This window comes from Camarhynchus parvulus, chromosome 4, assembly GCF_901933205.1.
Source record: "Camarhynchus parvulus chromosome 4, STF_HiC, whole genome shotgun sequence".
Classification (NCBI taxonomy): domain Eukaryota; kingdom Metazoa; phylum Chordata; class Aves; order Passeriformes; family Thraupidae; genus Camarhynchus; species Camarhynchus parvulus.
In genome coordinates, this window is record NC_044574.1 from 30,075,859 (window position 1) to 30,099,127 (window position 23,269).

At 35.7% G+C, this 23,269-nt stretch overlaps 1 protein-coding gene across 1 annotated transcript; it reads right to left on the minus strand.

Moving 5' to 3' along the window:
- Positions 1-2,202: 2,202 nt before the first annotated feature.
- On the minus strand, positions 2,203-21,629 carry FGL1 (fibrinogen like 1). The gene is made up of 8 exons (XM_030946780.1): positions 21,472-21,629; positions 17,116-17,189; positions 11,746-11,926; positions 9,154-9,313; positions 8,339-8,436; positions 7,309-7,397; positions 6,320-6,507; positions 2,203-2,473 (listed from the first exon to the last, which is right to left on the minus strand). The coding sequence occupies exons 2-8, from the start codon at positions 17,179-17,181 to the stop codon at positions 2,314-2,316; spliced, it is 942 nt and encodes a 313-aa protein (XP_030802640.1). The 5' UTR covers positions 17,182-17,189; positions 21,472-21,629; the 3' UTR covers positions 2,203-2,313.
- Positions 21,630-23,269: the final 1,640 nt, after the last annotated feature.

A 23,269-nucleotide genomic window follows, 5' to 3' on the forward strand; every position in this document is an offset into this window, starting at 1 on the left:
TTTGAGTATTTTTTTTGTACTGAAAATCCAACTTTTGTCTGCATGAATCTTCCTTGTCTTTTATTTTGGTGGAATATGATCTGCCTTGATACTCTCCAAATTCATGAGTTAATCTTACTATTTTCCTGTGAAAAACTAAAGATGTTTTTACAATTTCTACATAATGGCATTCTTTGTTTTTTGTGGGTTTTTTCCCCCAAATAATTAAAGCTTCCTCCTCTCAGAGTGAAAAAATAATAAAATAATTTGAAAATCATTATGGGAAATACTGTACTTACAACATTTTTCAACTACTCCAAAACTTCCATCACATTATTAATAATCCATACCTACAGACATTTGCATAGTTACATAGGAACCCAATTTAAGTTATATGTAATAAAATTGAATAAAAATACTTTATCAGATTTTGTTTTTCTGATGTTGAATTTCTCTTACTATCTCTCTCTCTTTGCTTCTCTCCCTCCCCCTTACCCCCCTTACACACACATATAATGGGCCTTCCTGCCTGATACCAAATGTAATTTGGTGAAACTAATTAAACAAAGTTCAAAATAAGCAGTTGAATAACTGTTCATTGATCCTCTCATGCATGGGTACAGGGATGTGCTAAAGGCTAGAAATCTCTAGCACAGTATCAGTTGATACATCAAGAAAAAGACTGGATTATCTGGAATATCTGCTATTACCACAAAAATAAAGAGACATTAAAAACCTCTATACTGCAGATTTTCATTGGCACAATTTTTACATTATAACATTATTTTAGCTGCCCTAGCCCTGGTTTTTTTTCCCACGCTTTTTTGTTTGTTTGTTTTTGTTTAGGTATAGCATGATTTATCTTATTGAGTGAGATTGTTTCGTAAGAACTCTCTTTCTTCCCCTCAGTTATTACAAACATCCTCCCTCTCTTATTCTATGCAATTCTCTCAGGGATTCTTTACAAACTTTTGTTTTGGGAGGATGAAAATGGAAGGAAAAATTGCCATGCAGAGAGTTACAATTCAGCCGTCCTGTATTCATAGCAATGTTGTTATAAACTGACCTTTACCAAAACTTAGTTTCAAATATTTTAAGCATGATTGAAAGCGTCTGCCATGTTCAAAACTGTATTTGGACAGGGGGAGAGAGAGTGGCAGTTGAGCTACAAAAGCAAAATTATTTTAGGAAAGCAAGCTTAGGTCCATATTTTCTTTGAAGTCTTCATTTGCATCTGCCCAGCAGAAATGGACTACATTTCATTGGATAGCTTTCTAGAGAGTATTCCTATCTTCTCCAGGGCAGCAAGCACTAATCAGCAACTCTTGTTATTACTGCCTATTAGAGTCTACTGTAGTGCCAGGCACAAAAGCCAGGGGTAAGCAAAGTCTCTCTTACCATTATTGTTGTACAAGAAAAATATGGATATGCAACTTGAGATGGAGAAAAGCCCAGAAAGCTTAGACAAGTATATAGGGAAAAGAGAGGAAGTGACTGGACAGGACATTCAAAATTAGAGAGTTGTAAAATCTAACCAAAAAAAAAAAAAAAAAGAAAATGAAAAGAAAAATAAAAAGAAAAAAAGAAAAAGGAAGAAAAAGCATTACCGTTACCAAGAAGGAGAAAAGCATAATTACTGACCATCTAAAAACATTTTCAAATGTTTTGAAACATTTGAAAATGATTGAAATGTTGTGACCAGCCCTAGAAATGCCTCAGCAAACAACAGACAATCCACTTCTCTATGCTGGATTCAATTGATTGTACCCTGGCAGCACCCCTTCTCTTTCTTCAGTTTTCTGCCTCATTCTTTAAACCTTTTATGTACACTATGTACACAACACATGCAACCTTTACATCAGAGAGATTTACAGGAAACTCATTGCTAAAGTCTTGAACCTTTCCAAAGCAGGCATGTTCCATCCAGTGAGTAAACCTCATGTTTCTATTTGAGTAGGGTTTTTTTATTGTGTAAGTACAATTGCTTTTCATTTTTGAGACAGCACAGTAACAATACTGTTGTTTTTAAAGGATTGTTTTGAAAGGATTTGGAGTTACTGGAAAGCCAAAAATTTGCCATCTTAGTGAGGATGTCATTATTCCTCAGTGAACACTTGCCTTTTAAAAAAAATACTTGGACCCATTAGCATTAATATTTGCATCTAAAGCTTCATAGGCTAGCTTGTCTTTTCACTTACATCTCATAAAACTACTGGTTGCAGAGGAATTATTCCAAATTTATATATGCGTAGATTGAGAAGTAAAAATCTGCCCATTTTGATTTGGAATTGATTTCCTAAACGATTAATCAGGTGAATCGTGTTCATAGAATATTTAAACAATATTACATTCAAAGTCTGCAGGTCTGACCTTCATGACAACAGATTTCAGAGAATACCACCACCCATGCCAGGTGTACCAAACAATCCCGTTGTCTGTCTTGGCAGTGTAGGGACCTCTGTAGTACAAACCATTCAGGTTGGCAGAGTGACACCTGGTGGGAAAGTAAAGGGAAACAGCAATAAGGTCTCCTGCTGAAAAGTTCCACGCATTTGTTATTTATTTCTCTGCGAGTCAAAAAATTTTGCCATGTTGATGCCAGCTTAGTTTGACAGCTGCATAAATTTGCATTTGCACATAAACAACAGTGTTTTAATTAGGGAAGAATTGCAAATGTGTTTTGCTTCTTTTAACCAAAAGTGCTTCTTTTTCTTTCCATGTTTTTTGACATTACTAGCTCTTGGAGTTTTTCCTGCTAATTTGTTTCAGTGGAAAATTTTCCCAGAGTTGTTCAGGATGGAGGACAGCAGGGCATACACCACAATCTGGGAAAGAAAGACTATTGTGTTCTTCTGTTGTTCCAGAGTAGCTCCCCTTCAGTTTTCCAGTTACACCACATGGTATTTTGTATGACAAAACCTGAATACCACCATGAGTTTGCCTATCCACCTGTGGGCTTCTATTTACAAATATGAATTCTGACAGCTAATTACATGTGTACCAATTCGCTGGATCACTGGAGCTGGCATTTTATTTGGCTACACAAAGTTCAGGAGGTTTTGTTGTTTTTTAACAGACTCAGGCAGAAATGCATTAATAGTTTATTAAGTTTATTACATACAGTGGTTGAAACAAACAGAAAACCCTAGCAAAACCCAAAAGGCTTGAAAAGGGAACAGCACAACTGTGATACTTGCCTGGTTTCTATGAGAAACAAGCTTAGATCTTTATGTGGAGAGCAAACTGGCTGTTCTTTCTGCAGCAAATTGTGATGAATCAGCTTGGTTTATCTGCCAATTCAGTATTTCATTATAAATGCTGTTAATATCTAGCTGTTGAACACCATGATGGATTCCAAAAGCAGACTTCAGAAAATATGCACACAGAAAACATTCCAAATAAACCTTATGAGTTCTATTACTGGCAAATCTTAGTCTTTTTGGCTTTGCTTACACTTCATTAACAAAGTTTTTGAGAACTGAGATAAAAACTATGAGAAAAAGGAAAATTCTCATCTATATATCCTAATTTATTGCTTACAATTTTTAAAGTCAGTTTTGATAATATGTTAATTGAAAGCTTATAAATTGTGGACATCAAAAGTGAGTTTGTTTTTGAGAATGACAGACTTGTATCAGAGCTGACCCAATCTTTCTAATCATACAAATTCTGCAATGAGCAGGCACTCTGCCTACTTTGAATCAAAACACAGATTTCATTAAAAGAATCATAAGAAGGCACACCATAATTTTGCCAACAGCAATATGAGCCATTAAAAAGTCTTAATTAGCGCTGGGAAGCATGAATAGTGAAAATCAGACTATTCAGTATCCAACTAGATGTTGTCTGAAGTAACTGTACATACTAAGTTAACAAATGGCATGGGATATGATATTGTGAAAAAACATTCATTATTCACAAGTCAATAAATACCTTAAAGTTACCCTGTGTTCCTCCTGTCTTTTCAATAGGCTAATATAAAGTTAAAAACTATGCTGCAGTAGTTTCAAAAGTACAGCCAACTCTCAACTGTCCATGGATATTTTATCTGTATTACGTATTAACTGTGTGACATATATGGAGAGATGGGAGTTGGTTCCCTGAAGAACCCTTTGAATTTTGTCTGGATTTATTGACTCCACTGACCCCCCCATGAATGCAGTTATGCAGTCTCTGGGATGACTGGTATGGCAGGAAGCTTGAGTGAGTGATATCTGGCCCCAAGTTGTTGCCTAACAGATCCCTCTTACCATCCATACATGGTATAACTAAAAATGTGAGTGCTGGGAGAGAATAAGCTGATGTCCAACTGGAATTGTGCACTGTCACTACTTATGAACCTTTATGAACTTTATCTCACTACTTGGGAACTACTTATGAGCTTTGCAATGCCCTGGGTACTGGAAAGCTTATGACCTGCAGGTAGTACCAGAGTGAACCCAGCTCTGTGGACTTGCATTCAAGATAAAAATCTCTGCTAGAGCTTTGCTTACAAAAGGGCCCACTTTTCTGCAGAAGTCCAGGACAACAAATGCTGAGCTGGAGCGAGACTGGTGGCTTGAAACTATCTCTGAGCTACTTCATGTGGCCTCACTTGTGTCACATCCCTTGGTTTTCATATTATCTGAGCTTTTCTGTATTTCATTAGTCCTGATTGCATAGAGCTGACTATAAACAATTCCTTCATAGCTGGGAGCTCTTATGCAAACCAGCCAAGAGCACTAATTCCTTCTATATTTGCTAATCTGTGCATGACAAATATGTGTTTCTGAGTGCTTTCCTTTCTCTGCCAGTACTGTCCTTTTGAGTAGGGCTTAATGATACTGACATTTTCTAGTATTTTGCAATGTTCAGTTTTATGTTAGGCTTAACATTAAAAATTCAATAACAAAGCAGTGAAATAACACTATTAGTAACTAATTTTCATTATCAAGCTAGACTGTCACTTTAAGAGCATGAGCTACACAGCCATAATAAGAACTAGCCTAGTAGGAGTCAGCTATCTTTAGAAGTTATGTAGCACCAACTACAAGGTATAAATAACTGTCAAGTTCCGTTGTGCAGCTACTTTTGCAAAGTGGTCATTCTTTTGTCCAGATCAATCCAATATTAAAAGTTTTTAAAAGGCAAAAAAATTATTCAGTGGTCTAAAAGTGATTGGTAATTCAGTCTTAATGAAATCCATGGCATGATATCAGTTTTATGTGATTTGAAGTCCAGATATTCCTTTAAATTTACCAAAGTTCTGATTTCATGGGAAAAGAAGCTCCAACATAGTTGACTTTCCCTTTTATATCTTAGCTTTCCTGAGAAATGCAAAACACCATTGTCTACATGTGACTTTTTCCAAGTCTCAAATATTCTGCTGACTGACTATCCATGCAAATATACTAAAATGTATTAAAATAAGTAGTTAATTGTGACACACTGAGTTAATAGCTACATCATATCAGTTAAGGTGGTCACTGACTGCTTATGAAAACAGAATTTGGCAAATGAGGAGTTAAAAAGAGAAACAAAGGATGATACAACAGAAACAATGGAGTTGATCCAGCCTGGCACCTCTTGCCAAGTGAACTGAGATCACAGTGAGAGAGTAGTGTGCCTCCCTGAGCTGTATTTTAAACCTCTCTATTGCACAGCTGATTGCAGAGCTTCTCTTCATGGCTATATTTATTTACTTAATTACAGGAAAGAACACAGCTGATCTGTGCAGGCTAAGGCTACCATTTTTATCCTTTATTTTTGATTTGGTATATTGCATGTTAGTAGAATTTTTAAATTCTCTTATTCAACCCTATTTAAAAGAATCTTTCACTCAGTCCAGACATGCACACTGACAGAAACTGAGTGGACACATTACCATCTCCATTTGGAAAGAATAACAAGAGTGAGGTATTGTGAAGTGAAGTGAAAAAAATGAGTCTTGATAACCTGGCACTAGTTTAGTTTGTCAGAGATTTGCAGTGCTGCCACATCTGGTCTAGTGCAACACAAGAGAAATGCGAGAGTGAAGTACAGCAGGGATGTATCTGCAAACTCTACATGACCTACTTGTGTAAAATCTATTTACCTCAGAGGGGCAGAATTGTCTCCTCACTGCCTGATAACAAAGATGACCTGTGGCAAATGCCATTATCACAGACCAGCCTGAGCTGCAAAGTAGGTGCTGTTCCTTCTAAGGTGAGCCTCAGTCTTACCAGCACTGGGATCTCTGCTAGGGGATAAGGGCACATTGCAAATAAATGAACAATCCCAATCTATCTTCTACCATATGTTATTATTTTATGAATACCCATGGAGCAGAATAGTTGACAGTACCCATGTAAAATCAAAATACCTGTTAAACCACCAGCCAGCCTTTTCCTCTTCAGCACAGTTCCCTTCATAGTTGTCATTATCCCTGTCTCTAGTACTGAATTTCATTCCTCGATGATCAGCCCACCATTTTACTTCAGGATGAAATCCCCCAGTAAGGGAATCACCAGCTGTACCAGAGTATTCACCACAATTCATCTCATAAGAATGCTAATAAAAAAATGTGAAGAAAGAAAAGAAAATTAAATTCCTGTATGTCTTTAGCCCTTAGCATGTCAGAGAGTGAAACCACAAAGAAGAACCTAGCCTGTTCCATTGGCTGCTGTTTTTATGCTAAGAAATGTCCTGCCACTTAGACATGATGTCCTTAATACTGAAAGGCTGTATTGATACTTAGCAGGGATAAAATTTGTCATTAACCATATGCATAAATGATTTAATAAAAACAACATTAGGGCTAGTTTGCAGTATACATTAGCAAATCAGAACATCTTCTACCATAATTGTCACCCTGTTCTAAGTTCTTCTAAGCCTTCTGATGTTTACATTCTTGTAACAAACTTTCTCATGTGCTTTTCTGTAAACACATTGTTTTGCATTCTTTTCTGGAGGAGGGGAAATTTGATGGACTGTTGGTTTATCCAGTGTCATTGGAGAGCTGGCACTGTCACCCTCCAATCCACTGTCACTTTTGAAAATCTATAAATGTTGGAGTCAGAAATTAAATGTCCTTCTTTTAACCTTGGAGATTCCAGTGCTCCCGTTGTTTTATTTCATGTCCTATAGTGACACATTATTGTTGGCAATGTCAACAAACATAACGAAACTGCTTTTATCTATTTATTAACCCAAATTATTCATATCCCTTACAGAAAGTATGAAATTAATGTATCAGAGTAAACCACTTTTATTAGGCATTTGAAAAGTATAATTAGGGAACTTGTGTGTTTATTGTTTGCCTACAGAATCCACATTTTCATTAAAACCTTTAGTCATTTAATATTTTATTACCTCTTCTCCTGCAACTCTGAATCTTGCATACTGTGCAAAACGTCGTTCTCCTTCAAAATCAGTTAGATCAATTCTTAAAGTATAATTCCCTTAAAAAAATACAAAATATTTTAGTTCAACCAGCCTATCTCACTGCTTTTCAGAACTGAGCTTTACAGTAGAAGATTAAAAGAAAATGTTTTTATCACAAATCTCTATCACCTCAGCATATTTTATAGGGTTTTATCTTCTTTTTTTATGCATAGTAAAGCATATATTGCTATTCTTTGCCTTATTCACCTGAGTGAATTCTATTCAGCCTAGAAAATTTTAGAATTATTTCAATACAAATTTTCAAATGTAGGGAAAAAATTGTAAAAAAAGATGGCCTTACAGGTTTTACATTTTAGTACAATATTTGAGGTGGTAGTGAAAGCATAGTGAAAATTCATCAATAAATTTTTACCTATGAAAATCAGATTTTTATACTCTGAAAATAAATAAAGTTATACTAGGATCACATCCTGGTGGCACTGATCTCCACATGATTTAGCTGGCTAAGCCAGTGGGTAAGTTTTGTATCTGCAGCATTCTACAACAAAGCAGAAGTTAGCTTACATTGAGTGACTATTAGATGAAAATAACTTTCTACTACTGGCCTCATCAACAGGACTGGACTAGAATTACTTCCATGTAGTAGCCCACACAGCTAAAAAGCCCTGAATAAGTGTCTTGGTACAGCATATACCTGTCTCTGGACTGTTAGTGATGGTGATGGAAAATGGATAGAGACAATTCTTTTAAGGTAGACTCCTGTCTCCTGTTCCCTGTTTCACAGGGGCTCTCAGTATGCCAGTGGCCTAAGGACAGTTTTGAACCTTTTGTTAGAAAACATATATTCAAATGGGGTTTTTTCTGAAACTTAGAGAAGTCCATGCAGACCAACAACAGAACTCAGGATTTATGATAACAAAAAGGGGAAACAAAAAAATTGCCTGGAAAGAGCAAAGAAGCAGAAACAATAAGACTATTGTTAAAATACAAATCTTACCTTGATTAGTCAAATAATGAAGATTTTTGTTTCCAAGCCAAAATTCACCATTTTTCAAAACAAAATTTCCAAAGCCTTCTTCATAGTCAGCCCAAAGTCTGAAATGAGTATAAATTACTAATTTCTCAAAAAAACAAGTTTATTTGGATGTTTTATAATACAATCTTAGATCACAGATTAACTCAAACTAGAAGGAACCTCAGGAGGCAAGCTAGTCCAGTGTCAGTCTCAAGCCAGAATCAGCCATGAGATCGGACCAGGTTGTTCAGAGCTTGTCTGTTCAGATCTTGAAAACTTCCAAGGATGGAGACTGCACATTCTCTTTGGGTAACCTTTGCTGACTCTTTTCATGGTGAAAAAGTTTCTCCTTATATCCAGTCTGAAGCTCTCTTGTTTCAGTTGAGGTACTTTGTTTCTCATCCTCCCACTAGACATGTTTGTGAACATTTTTACTCAAAGAGCCCTCAGACTGCCTGCCTTTTTTTTTTTTTTTAATTTTTACTAATTGCAGAAGACAATCTTTCCTCATCATTAAGAGTCCTTAACAAGTGTTAAGGCATTTGACATTGAAGTGTCCTTGTGTCAAATGCAAAAGTTGCCAGAAAAAGATCAGAATGGATGTCTCACAGAAAACAGCCAGAAACAGAAGTGGTAGGTATCCCATCTAGAGGCTGTTCCACAGAATAACCATTCCTCCCTTTTATCTGGGATAACAACTTACTCATATACTTCTAAAGTTCAGATTTAATTTAGCACCATCTGGTTAATGTTTCTTCACTTTGTTTCCAGTTTTAATTACCAAATCTAGTACCTACCTATCAAAATTCTGGCTGCCATCGGAACGTCTCTGAAACACAGTCCAGCCACCTCCTTCAGACATGTCACAGAATGCAAAGAATTCTTTGGGACTCTGGATTGGTTTTATTTTATAAAATCCATTTTGCTTATGGCCATCATTGAAGATTTCTGCACAATCTGTTCACACAACATTAATCGGACACAACATTTTTAGTCCTGTACTTACTGGCAAAATCAGAAATCAAGTCAGTAACAGTAATCAAGTCATGCTATGTAGAAGTCACATATGAACCACACTAATAAAATGAAATATCTCTGCAAACACATTTCTTTAACTTTTGGGTATTTTTTTGTACTTGTGTTGCTCTAAAGCTTTGCTGGCCTATAATTATTTTGATATATCTTTGAAATAATATCTTCACATGGTGAAATATGACAATTTTTGTTTCTACTTGACTAGCAAAATAATTCCTCTGGTTTAAGTGGTGTCACTTTTAATTTACAGTGGTATCATCCACATTAGAATCCTGTTACAACCTTAAAATTACATGTAACATAGAGTAACCTTTAAAAAGAAACATGGACTTCTATGTCCAGAAAGTTCACAGAAATGCCAGAAACAAAAGTATGGAATCTCCAGTGTTATAACCAGAAACAATTGCAAGGCCTGATTCTCCTGTCCCTTCTATCAAATAGGAGCAAAAGTATACAGCAGACTACACCCAAAAAGTGCAGTATGTGTGTAAAATGAGACCACTTTGGCTTGGCACCATTCACAGTCTGGCCTGCATTGCTGTTGATGAATATAATTTACAACAATAACAAAATTCAGAGCTCATAGAAATATTACAGCAATGTAATTGCATAATCTTAAATTCTTTCCTCTAGGAATTAAGAAATGAAATGAGTTCTTTGTTTATATGTAATCTACCATCAGGCAGTCATACAGAAAAGACATATAATTTTCAGCATTTCTGTTTTTCCTGGCTAAGGTAGAGCTGATTAACTTTAAGGAATTCTCTGAATTGGCTGAACTTCCAGGCCTGCTTGGAACTTTATGAACTATTACATTTCTCTTCAGTGAAAGTGTCAGTGAAGATAAGACATAGAAAATAAACACTTTATACTGAAAACAAATAGCTATGCCAGAATTTGAATAAACTCAAATAGAAAACATGATTTAAATAACAGCTAAGTTGTCTTTGTAGAGAATGTGTGGTTGGCTTAGAGAAAATTAATTTCTTAGTAGGTCAGCAAAACACAAGCATATCTTAATTTTTAGCGGGTGTATATAGTATGGAATTTCCCCCTCACTATCTAACTCAAATTATCCAGCTCTGTTGATATTAAAATGCTACAGCAGTTTAAGAAAATAATACAGTATGAACAGGAAAGGCATTTTCCAAGCTGTAAAGAAAGTGAAAAATAATGGGGGAAAAAATAATCAGAAACAGGAACAAGTTAGATCTGTTTATTAGAATAACATTGTAAAAGAATAAATTGAGACTTATGCTAAGAAAGGACAAATATCTTTCAGAGAAATGTGGCTTTAATAATCTTTTCAATAACAAGTCAGCTCTAATAATAAAAATAAAGTGTTCCAGAATGCTGAGTACATAAATACACAGCCAAAATTTTTATGTCAGATTTACAACTGCTTTTTATTTCATTTTAATGGTGTTTTATTATATTTGATGCCTTGAGATCAAATGTTATATATATTGGTATTTCTTCCAGCAGCATAAGCACTACAAGCATATTCAATCAAGGCTATTAAAAATAATAGTAGTAAAGACTTTCTAGCACTGGACAGTTAGAAACAAACACCACCTAGAAGTCAGTCTCCTAAATTATATTTTCAATCCAACTATTGTTTTGGATGGTGTTTTATTATATCAAGAGTTTGGATGATGTTTTATTATATACTTCCACTGTATTTATTATAAGCCTTCTACTGTAGAAGGAGTGGATCACCACCAGAGTGCTGGTAAAATTAGAAAAACAACTTTAAACCAGGATTTAAAAGCTGTGATGTCATGAGCTGAATCCAACTCAGTGAAATTGTTATTAAAGTGAGATGCAGATGCCATAATGCCAGGCTTATGCGTGTAAATATGGAGGTCTCAGGGACTTTACAGATTGGAACAAAGTCAGTTTCTTGTAACATAGGCAACCATTTGAATGTTTGAATGTGAACTAACCCTGTTGTTAGTTATTTTTGAGATTGCTAGAACTTCTGACATAAGTCAAAGAATGGCATTTAGAAATCTGAACTCCTGATTAACATTTTGTAAATGTCTATTATTGGCTTTTATCTGTTGTATTGCTGAGATTTGTGCTTGTTTTTAAGTTATGATTGTTAACTGATTGTTTTCAAGTTATGCACTACTAATAAATCAGTAAACGTCTTAAATCCTGATTTGATTTCTACAATCTGACATTAGCAATTTTTCCCTGCACAGCAGGTCCAGGTAAAAGCTGAGCACTGTGTTTTAAACAAACATTCTACAATGAGTTTTTAAAACAATAACTCAATAGGCCCAATTGTGCTAAAGCGTCTGGGTATCATTACGATGAAAGGAAATGAAAAGAATAGCTCCATTTCTAACCTGAATACTGTCTTTTTCCTCCCAAGTCAATGACACTGCTTTCATCTTCTCTGTCACTGTACTGAATCTCTTTCTTCTCTAAGAGCTGTATAATTTTTAACTGCTTCTGTTTCACACGATGCTCCAGAAGCCTCACCTGGCCCTGAAGTCGTATTTGGTCTTGAAAACATTTCTGTAAATCCTAGAGAGGAAAACATATCTTGTTGTAAAATCAACAAATTTTATGTGATATTTAACATGTGACACAATGAGCCAACCAACCAAACCATAAATAAAATTAAACTTGAATAAAATATTTTGGTCACAATTTCCTACAGACAGTATGTTGACTTCCATCTCTGTTGCTAATTTGTTTTAAATTATTTCATGTTACTGCATGTAATATATAAAACATTCATCTTATGAACACTTTGCAAAGAGATCTTCTCTTTAGTGCTACCAGCTCTAACTGCAAACATGCAGCAGGGATTTTGGGGAAAAACACTATAATACAGGCCCTATCATAAGGAGGCCCCATCTCTTATCATCTTCCATGCACAGAGATTTTCTATCCAGAGAAGCCTGCTACTAATATTATGAAGGCTCTAAAGAGTTTTAAAGATGCAATCCACATGGATATGTTTTCAACTTTCATAGTGCATTTTTGAATGCTTTTAAGTTACACACTTCTTATGATAAGAATCCCAACATTGCCAACATAAATATTGTTAAGTTTTAAGCTCATTTTTGGCATGCTAAAATAGTCTCTAAGAAGCCCTGAATATACATGAAAAATAAAAGTTAAAACAAAAGTTAAAGTCAATGTTGTGCTGTGACTTTTGTACTTAATTTTGCCATGCGGAGTGGGTGAGAAATGTGGTAATTCTGATACAGTGTTACCTAGCACTCACTTGACCCTCAAGGGCTGGAATAGAGGAATAGCTGTTCCAAATTCTGACATGCTGAACGCATGATGAGCAATAAATAATTTGTTTTAGATTAAAGACTATGGTAAAATAGCCAAAGTGAACACAATCTGATCTGGAGAACTTAAATTAAAACAATCTGTATGGTTTAAAATATATATTAAATAAATCTGATTTCAGCGTGAGGTAGAAAAGCCTTTGGAAACATGACACAGGTTTTGGATCAGTAACACTGAAATTTTATATAAGCAGAGTTTAGTAGCTTGTAAAAGAGCACAACTAGCACTGTAAAGGCAAAATCAAAGGGTGACTTTCTGGAAATCTGACATGTAAGATCAAATTTGCAGTAGTCCTAAATTGGTGCTGCCTTATTCATAGGAAACATTATTTACATGCAGACCTGCAATATTTGCCATTTATATGGAAGAACTGATATCTCAGAACATTGCCCTATCACACCAAACTATAGAGATGTCTGCAATAGCATACTGCTGTGCATAATGAGGTGCACCTCAGTGGTGTCTACATACTTTCATTTGCATCAAGCTCAGGTTTCACCCATTGTCCATGAACATTTCCAACAAATTGTTCAATTTGTCTGCAATATTTAGTTCAACTGAAAAATTTGATCACAAGACTGTGCAGAACTATCCTGAAGACAGACTTCTGCCTTAAGTATTACTGAAGCATATCAGAGACTTGCTTTAATTCATACTTAACTGCAATTTAAGTACACGGTGAAATAAAAGAATGGGGGGAATATATACATATGCATATGAAAAAAAAAATTACGTATTTTTTCAGGTCGCTGACAAACTTGGCAGTTTGTCAGCGACCTGTTTGAGAGGGAAAGGTTCAGCAGGCTGTGTTTGGGCTGCCCACGCCGAGCAGCTCGGGCCGCTGTGCTGAGCCCAGCGCGGAGCCCTGCGCTGGCCCAGGAGCTGCCGGGGTACCGTGGCGATGCTTGCCCACAAGGGGACGCTGTAGGGCCAGAGGCACATTTCCAAAACTCCTTTTTTTGGAGGCACGCAGCGGCCAACGACCCAGTAATATCCCAAAAGTTTTATCTTATTTAAGAACCTTCGCTTGAAAATCTTTTTTCAGTTGTTGATAGCTATACGAGATGCTTAGCACATCATACTTTTCTTCTAGCAGGAAACAAGAGAAGAAAATAGGTAAATATATGGGCATGTAAAGTTGCTACGGTGGCTTAGAGGGATGTTACTTTACTGTATGCACTGGTTAGTGTGGGACATGTTGCATATTACAAAGAAAAGATGCACTATTTATTGTGCAGCCTTTCCAGGGCGCTTGTCTCAATTGTATCTGCAGCTTCATATAAACCCTTCACAAAAGCTGAATTTTCTACTCAGTGGGAATGAATTCAGTGGGAGATTCAGAAGAGGCTTCTTTGACAGGTGAATGCAAATTGTCAGTCTGGTCCTCTGTGAATACAGAAAATTACAGAGGACTGCAGAGCTTTAGAGAGAGAGAAAGAGATATATAGGTGGATTGAGAAAGAGTGAATAAATTAAAAAAGTATTGAAAAAATATTTCCAGGCTCACCCTGATGAGCTAATGCTAACTATAAAAGAAAAGCAAAAAATCCCATGTTCCCAAATATTTATTCTAATCATACTAAGTTATTTTAGTTATATTTATTCAAATCATACTACGTTAAGAGTGATAAAGAAGCCACCATGCCACAGTTACCAGTTTTACTGAGAAGGTTAGCCTGTATCAGTCTTAACTCAGTCCTCACAAGCTTGGATAACATGGTAACATGCAATAGGAGAGTCCTGGAAATGGTGGCCCCCATTGCCAGGCTCTTGCAATTTCATAGACAGGACTTCAGGTGGGCAACCTCTGTGACAGTGGCAGATCTGAGCCACAAAGAGCTACCTTCCATTCTGGAAAGAGCAAGGGACATGGCATTTGGGAGAGGCAGCTACATGTGTTTCTTTCAGGTGAAAGAAATGCCTCTATCAGTTCCCCTTTCATACTGCTAAAAGCCATTCTCCTGCTGCGGTTAAATTATACAGTACAAGTATAGAACTTCTTGAAAAAAATTTATCTTAACTTAGAAAAACTTAGTATCTAAATTCAGTATGACACCACTTCGTATACCATAAAAAAAGGTCCTTTCCTTTGAACCAAATTAAACACAAGTCTGCAACAGGCTGTGTCTCTAAATATTATTCTTAAACTTGCATTTAAAATCCATCTTTTGTTATTATTTACTTAAAAATATGAATTAATTCATAAAAATGAATAACTATGAGCTGATTCTCATCTGCTTTGCAGACAATACACTCATGATGGGGTGAACAGTGATATATCTACACTACACATTGCAATTTCCTTATTTGAAGGGTTTTAAGCTCTTAAGGCTTGGGAAGTGACAGTAAATTAGAAGTGATAATCAAGATATGACTAGCCATAGTGAATAAGTATAGCATAAGAAAAGAAAAGAAAAATGCTTGAGCAGAAATAGTTTTGAAAGTAACCCACATATGAAAAGTACTGGTATCTGATACTTTCTCTTCTCTCCCTGGCTTCAGCCTTCTCATTGATGTCTCTCTGTCAACTCCAGACAAATCCCATTAGACTTTTGCTGCTGAACAGCAAAACCACAGTTCTCATATTTGGAATTCCATGTATATTTTTTTCATGGGACAATCACAAGGTAACTGTAACTTTAATTGGATCAATGTGGCTTTTAGATCTTCAGTTTACCAGACTGTTCTTGCAATGTGCTGCTACACTTTTTTTCACAGGATAATCCTTTAAAAACCACTGAAGTTAAACCAGTGCAAAGCTGGAGGAATAAAAAAGCAAAATGCAAATTACAGTTCTCACATATTGCTATTCCATTTGTTATATTTGGACCAAAGTTAAACCATTACAATGTTGAAATACTCCAGAAAATGTGGATTTTACTTTGGCTATCTCCAGTGGACAGTGGTGCCCACTGACTGAAACCAGACTGAACACAACCTGTTCTGTGTGTTTCAGTGAAGCAACTGTTTGCACTACACATTGAGAAGCAATTATCTAACAACTGCTGACAGCTCTGCTCTTGGGCACACAATCCTACATTTAACCAGCTGCTGCAATTAATGTGCATTCACTTTCATTATTGTGTGAATTATTTAGCAGCCAGTGACCTTCCATTAAAATTATTGCTACAAATTGGACTCGGAATACTTAATGAGAACTATAAAAATACAAGGTTTTTACCTGTGGTGCTATTTCGTCTACTTTTAATAATATGAATTAGCTCCAAAATAACTCTATATTGAAATTAGTGTTTTAATTAGATTAAAAGGTGAAAACTTTGAGATGAAGTTCTGAATGTTCCCAGTTTTTACTCAGAAAGTCAGCTAAGTCCAAAATATTCTAAATTAAAAACAATAATTTAAAAATAAGTAAATGCATTTAACTGTGATGCCTCTTTTCTCAGTAGGCCTCTGCAGAAATTAGTAATATTTTTCTCCACTGAGCAGAAGTGATTAGAGAGTCATTCCCATTCTGCCTCTATAAAAGCACTTATCGGAACAAAAGTTTTCCATAAGGTAATGTAATCCACAAACAATAGTTGTAAATTCAGCAACTACTTCCACCTAGGCAATTATGAATCAAGAATTCAATCCCTTTAGGTCTCTGCTATTTAGGACCTGGATCTAAAACTAGCAAGGACAGCCATGACACGCAGTGCAGCATTGGTGAGGCTAGAAGTATTTTAAACTGTGGAGTAAGTGTGATTTTATTAGGGTTTTTGTTGGAGGAACAGAATGTATAGGAGAGGGTTTCGGGAGCTTGAAGTGAAGGAGCTTTGATCATTGTTTCTGAGTGTGAACTACAATGTAGTTACATGGAAACAAGTAAGAATATGAAGTTATGGATCTTGTTTGAGAAAAAGTTGTAGGGCCAGTGGACAAGGTGGAAAAGGATGGAAACATTCTGCATGCCAGGTGTCAGTGCCCAGAAATAACACTGCTGCAGCCACTGCTTTAGGAGTTCCTGTGCTTTGCCTTTCTGTAACTACGCTGCTCAAAACTACAGGTGTAATTCTGAGTTAGCATTACACCTGAATGGTAACTGTGTGCCTTCTGTACAGTGTGCCTCCATGCATCATATGATAGCTGTTTTAGGAAAGATTTATTGTCTCATTTTTCATATCAGATCTAGTCATAAACTGAAAGGATTTCTTTCTTCGGAGCCATTACCTAGTGATGGACCTTCCATTGTAAACTTATGCATTTGTTTCCTTTTTCATTATTGGAAACTTGTCCCCACTAAACACTATTTGAAGATATTTCCTTATTCTTTAATTTTCTAATGAATTCTACTCTTTTCCATCAAAGGTTCTGCCATTGTATGTAGAGATTTTGAGCACTATGGAGGATAAGGTTTGCAGTATTTAGAAGAAACTCTAGAGAAATATTTAATTACTAGAACTTACAGAGCTGCCAATGACATCCATCAGGCTAGCTGCAAGGACAAAATCAATCATTATCAAAATCTTCATTTTGGAAGCTGTGAAGTAGAGGAGCAAAGGAAACACTAGTTAACTTAAACATTAAAACTAAAATTTACACTGGACATCTTAAATCTTATTAAAAATAGTCTATTTAACCTATAATTCTTTTCTTGCAAATTGTAAATACAGTGCGCATGCAGGATTCATTACAAATGTCTAAAATAGTCTGATAAAATACAACTCCAAAAGCCAGTAAAATGATAATTTATTCTTTTAGGCCACTTTGTATTAGAGCTCTCCATGTATTTTAGGATAGCTATTCAAGATTCAAAAGCACACATCTTATTTTCAAGACAAAAGCAGAAACATTTTAAACAAGCTGAAGAACAGGGAAATATTCCTTGTTGGTCTTTTAAATTTGTGAGAAAGGTCCCTGTCATATACAATTAAAATCTGAATTGGGCTAGTTGTCCTTGATCTAAAGATTTCTGCAAATTTTGTGCACCAGGAGAGATCAAGATAATTTTGCTGTCATAGAGTAATTTGGGGGAAGAATCCAAAATAGTTATCAAGTTTTATTCTAATGGTGACAAGAATGGCATCTTTAAACTCATAACTGTGGATACTTTGCACTGTACGACCCATAGCATTTTAAACCCCATTTTTTCATATGAAAATTATTTCATAGACCAAACCAATCTCCACTGTATCTCACTGCCTTGCAAACGTTAGCTGATAGAACCTCAAAATCGTTTTGTAAGACAGACATGTGCTTTTCCCAGAGGAGAAACCGAGGCCTCCAATCAGTAAAATATTTACAAAGATTATACATAAACTACTCCGAATTAATTACTTAAACTTCTGCAAGCTATCAACTGAGGAATTTTTTTTCTTTTGTAACTATGAATATTTTCATTTAGCATTGTTAACACCTAATTAAACCAGAATATGTGTCTACTCTGCTTTTCGTACTATAGAGTTATTAAGGAAAAGATCTCCATGATCATCAAGTTGAACCACTAACTTAATATTGACAGGTCCACCACTAAAGCCTGTCCCTAAAGCACCACATTTACATTTATTGAATGCTTCCAGAGATGGTGACACATTTAAAGCATTTGTAGTTAGACAAAGTGTAAAACTTCTAATAGCGATTAATGACTCAATACCAGCATGTGCTTATTGAAATACCAACTTTATGAAAATTTTCACTCATGTTGCTACAGGAATTAATATAAAATATGAGTGGAACTTTGGCAGACTGTTTCATTTTACAGTACAAAGATAAGCAAGGTGCTTAGGAGAAGTATGTTTTTAAGTTTGTGCAAAATTGGACAAGTCCAACTGTATTTTCACCAATATCTGAAAACTTCATGCAAATCCAGAAATTACAACCCAAACAAATCTCAGATTTCAACACTTACCTATAAAATACTTAGGATGCTTTTTAAAATTACAGCTAGTAAAATTACATTAGTAGTTATAGCTATTACAGTCACTTCTGTTTTGAAAGCAGCTGTTGCCGTCTGTTGGGATGACACTGGCTGTGACAGGAGTGACCAAAGAGTACATTAGCTATCTGGACAGCCTGCAAATGTTCTGTCTCTGCTAACTGCTAGCCTTAATCCTTCCATACTTTAAATATGTTTTCTAAGAGAGAAGGGACTCCATTTTCTTCACTGGAAGATTCATATTTCATATACTCTACTTCATCCCTGTTATTTTAATTATGAAACCACAGTATCTTCCCTCATATTAGCCTTAGTATTTGAACTGTTCTATCATGATTTCACTGACTGTGAATGCCTGAATACCACAATCAATCTTAAAAAAAAAAAATCTTAAATGGATTACAAAACTTTACAACAGTATTCTTATTCTTTTTGAAAAGACTATCAAGTAAATCTTGAATACTCTTCAGAGAAATTTATGTAAGTAAAAAAAAAATTTAAAAAATAGAACACTGTGAGGTACAGTCAAGGCAGGTAAGTCCCTTACAGCATGTATGAGCTGCTATGAGCAAGCTGCACAAAAAGAATGATTGGCTGAGGAGTGTAGAGTGTGTGCAGTTGGTTTTGTTTGTTATCTTCAGATGAAGTCACCTTTCTATTTAAGGATGCCTCTTTCAATAGAATGTTCCTCTTGTGGGAAACTTCACAAGGGGTGCACTTGGGAGACAACTTAGCATGTCAACTTTAGTGCTGAACTAAAACATGCTCAAAAGACATAGCAAAATATAATCATAGTCTCAAATTTTCTCAATTTGACAATTTAAGTAAATTGCTGAAGGTATTTTAATCCTGGAGTTTCATTTTTAAGAAAGCAAACTGGACAGTAAACTCAAGATCGAGTATTGATCCTGTAGCCACTTAAAACATAACCTCACTATGAATATAAGACAAGAGGTTTATAAAGAGGGAGAAACTGAGGCTTCCATTTGGCAGATCTACCAGTCAGAAACAGGGAAGGCTGAAACAGAGAGGACACAGTAAAAAAACCCACAGAGGGACCTCTAGTAGATTAGAGGAAACCAAAATCCTTGTGCTACTGTCCTCCAAAGAAAGGGAGAAGATAAAAAAGACTAGGAAGAGACCTGAAAACTCAAGTTCTGAAGGGAAATGGGTGACTTAAAGGCATTCCTCTGCTTCTGTCACTGCCCAGCAGGTAGACCAAGACAAGTCAGAGGACAATCAGCAGTGCTGGTCCTGGACCACACCTTTAAGCCAGATTCTCAGCAGGCATAAACTCCTGCAGTTTGTCTATCTCACAGTTGCAGTGACATGGGATTCACTGAGTGGTCAACTTTACAGTGACAAGAAAAGTGGTAAATAGGGTCAAGCCCCTTACACATTCAAAGCACTTTGACACACTAAATCATCAGGTTTGGACGTGGAATTTATGTGGGTAACTTTTTACTTAGTTATCCGCATTTCTAAAAAAAGCTTCAGTAGAGGTTGTGTTAGTAACAGTTCTCTGAAGGTGCACAACCACGGTATTCAGTAACAGGGAAACCTAAAGTTCTGTTCAAGGGAAGCTTAACATCTTGCTCTAGGAAGATTCCATTGAAAGTCAATTTCTTAAACAAATTTCTTCAGTCCTTTAAATATTTACCCTTGTTATATAGCTATTTGCTGACAGTACACAATTGAATAAAACTTTAACTCAAAAAACCTGCAAAAAATTACAGATTTTAATCAGTCATAGATGAACCTGAAGAGTTAACAACTGTTGAGAGACTTCCAAGACTTGTTTTATTACACCTGTGTTGATTTAACAAAAAAAAAAAAAAAAAACACACCAAAAATTTGTACAGGGGATATCCTTTTCCAGGGAAATCTTAATCTCAGACAGTAGACATGTGGATTAATTATCACACACCATATGCTAGAGCAAGAAAAACTTGGTATTCTGTTTTCAAGTTGAAACACAAGCCCTTAATGGTTAGCTGGAAAAAAAATCACTTTCTGTTTTAAACAATTTAAATTTAAGTGCAACTCTTGTGAAACCTTGAAATTTTATCCCTGGGGTTACTCATTTACTATTCCAAAATTACACCTGGAATATGCATTGTACAGTTAGGCAGAAACAAATCTTTTTCCAAAGCTGTGGAATCAAAATTCTAGAAAGACATCTTTTTTCTTCTCTGTTCCTAGGCTTTCTTTAAAGGATACACACACAGTCAATCCTAGATTCAAATTTCCCCTAAATCTGATGTTTTTTCCAAGTCTTTAAATAACAAATTATTGAAAAGATTTGATGACATTAAAGAAATTCTGTAGTATGAAAAGTTTGGACCATTAGAATGTTCTTATGTTTTTGAATTTAAGAGACAGCAAACTAGATGGAATACAGATGCCTGTTTCTTTCTGTTGGCACAGTGTCATTAAGACTTGCATTGCTAATAGATACAATAATAGTAAGAGAGAATCTGCTGAAAGGATAGAAAATAGCTGGAAAGTTTTTTGTTTGCTTTCTCAAAATTCAGATTATTAAACTCATGCACAGATTTTGCTTTGTTTAAATTTGGTGGTGTTACAAAAATTTCTGTTTTCCTCATCTGAAAAATAATTCATGATTTTATTTACTTTTAGGTTCTAAAAGCAGCCTTGTTCATATAGCCCATAGTAATACAAATTTAAAAACTGCGGATTCAAATAGTAGTTTTATTAACTACGTAGAAATGCAGGAAAATACCTAGATCCTGGTAAAACATTCATACATCATTATCAATACTGCACCAGTTATATGGCCTTCAAAAAACAAATTACTTTTAAAGCATAACTATAGAAATTAGCCATACGTCTTCCTTCTTCCCTCATAGGTACCCTAAATGTTTACCTTTAACTTCTGGACAGAACCCAAAGTTGTTAAATCTTCTTGAACTGAGGCAAATAATTCCAGAGCCCTTCCCAAGCTGCGATTGTTTTTGCTATTAAATTCGGCAGAGTGGAGGCTTACATCTGCTATGAGTCACTCGGCTGGAATGCTGCTGAGAAGTTGCAGTTATCAAGACTAAATTGCAACATAAGAAGGAGATGATGGCAAATCTGTGCCTAACACAACACTTCTGGAACAAAAGTAAACCAAAAATAACAAAGGATCATCTATTCCCTTTCACTGTTGTGGTTCAAGAAATTGCTCTCTGTATCATACTCAGCTTTATACTCCAGTCCTTTCCATAGTCACAGACTAAATCTCTTAGGCTTCAGAGGTACACAGAGAATGTAACAAACTCAATGGATTGACGAAAAAAGCCAATAATCACTCAGACTAGAAGTTACATGTCAGAAGTGTAACCAAAAAAAGAAATATGCTAAATAAAAGCTAACCCAAAGTAACAAACATAGTACAGATAAAGTTGAAGGGAACAAGAAAAAAGTACCAAAAGAATCTTGTCTGATGCATTTTTTAGTCAAGGCACTTAGAAGCACAGTGTCTCAGTGATTTCATCAGGCAAAATAATTTTTTGACATCTGGCTTTTCAGAGCCAGATGACTACATCAAAGAATGTTTTAAAATACAATCTGAGTATTTGCCCTTCTTCTATGCTGGCTCTTCCCAAAGAATTCGATAAATGAGTATGCTTAAAGGAATGTGCTGGAAAAAAAGAAGTCTTAAGGAAATACTGAATTGCAATAAAATGAGCTTTACATTCCACAGTCTAATCATAGAATGCTCTGGGTTGGAAGGGACCTTAAAGTTTACCTAGTTCCAAACCCCCTGCTGTGGGCAAGGACACCCTCCACTAAACCAGGTTGCTCAAAGCCTCATTCAGCCCGGCCTCAAACAGTCCCATGGATGGGGCAGCTACAATTTCTCTGTTCCACCACCCTCACAGCAGAGAATTTCTTTTTAATATCTAATGTAAACCTACTCTCTCTGTTTAAAGTCCTTCCCCCTTGTCCTGTGACTACATGCCCTTGTAAGTGGTCTCTCTCCACCTTTTTTCAGAATGACAGAATGTTCTAGGTTGGAAGGGACCCACAAGGATCATCAAGCCCAGCTCTTACGTGAATGGCCCATATGGGGAACAAACCTGCAACCATGGCTTTATTAGCACCCACACTCAGTCCAACTGAGCTAATCTCAGGATCTTGTGTTGCCCTTCAGGTACCTCCTATTGAAGACTAATTCTTGTTGCAAACTTCCTCAGAATAATTTCTGGTGCACTATTTGGAATCTGGTTGCCTGGCAGTATTTCTCTTTGCTCTTACATTACATTCACTAATGAAATTCATATTATGAATTTCAAATCTTTATTGATTACTCCTGAGGAACCTACAGTAAGAATCATTCAAAAATTCAAAATCATTCAGGAAATAATTTTTACTGAGAATCTTACTCTGACTAATGACTGTTTCAAAGAGGGACATTCCTGTTCATAGTCTGACTCCTAACCAATAGGTACTCAGTGGGTGGGCTCTGAATTTAGAAAGAGGAAAAAAAGCATGGCATTTTACAGTTGGATTTTTTAACAATAAATAAATAAAATCAAATTAAGAAAATAAAATAAACATTTTATTGAGGGTTATAAGTAGATTGACCATCACTTGAGGCCTTTAAACAAAGACTAGATGGCTAAAATACATGATCATGGTTCAGTTAAACAAGTGTCAAGTTATATACAGTGTCAAGT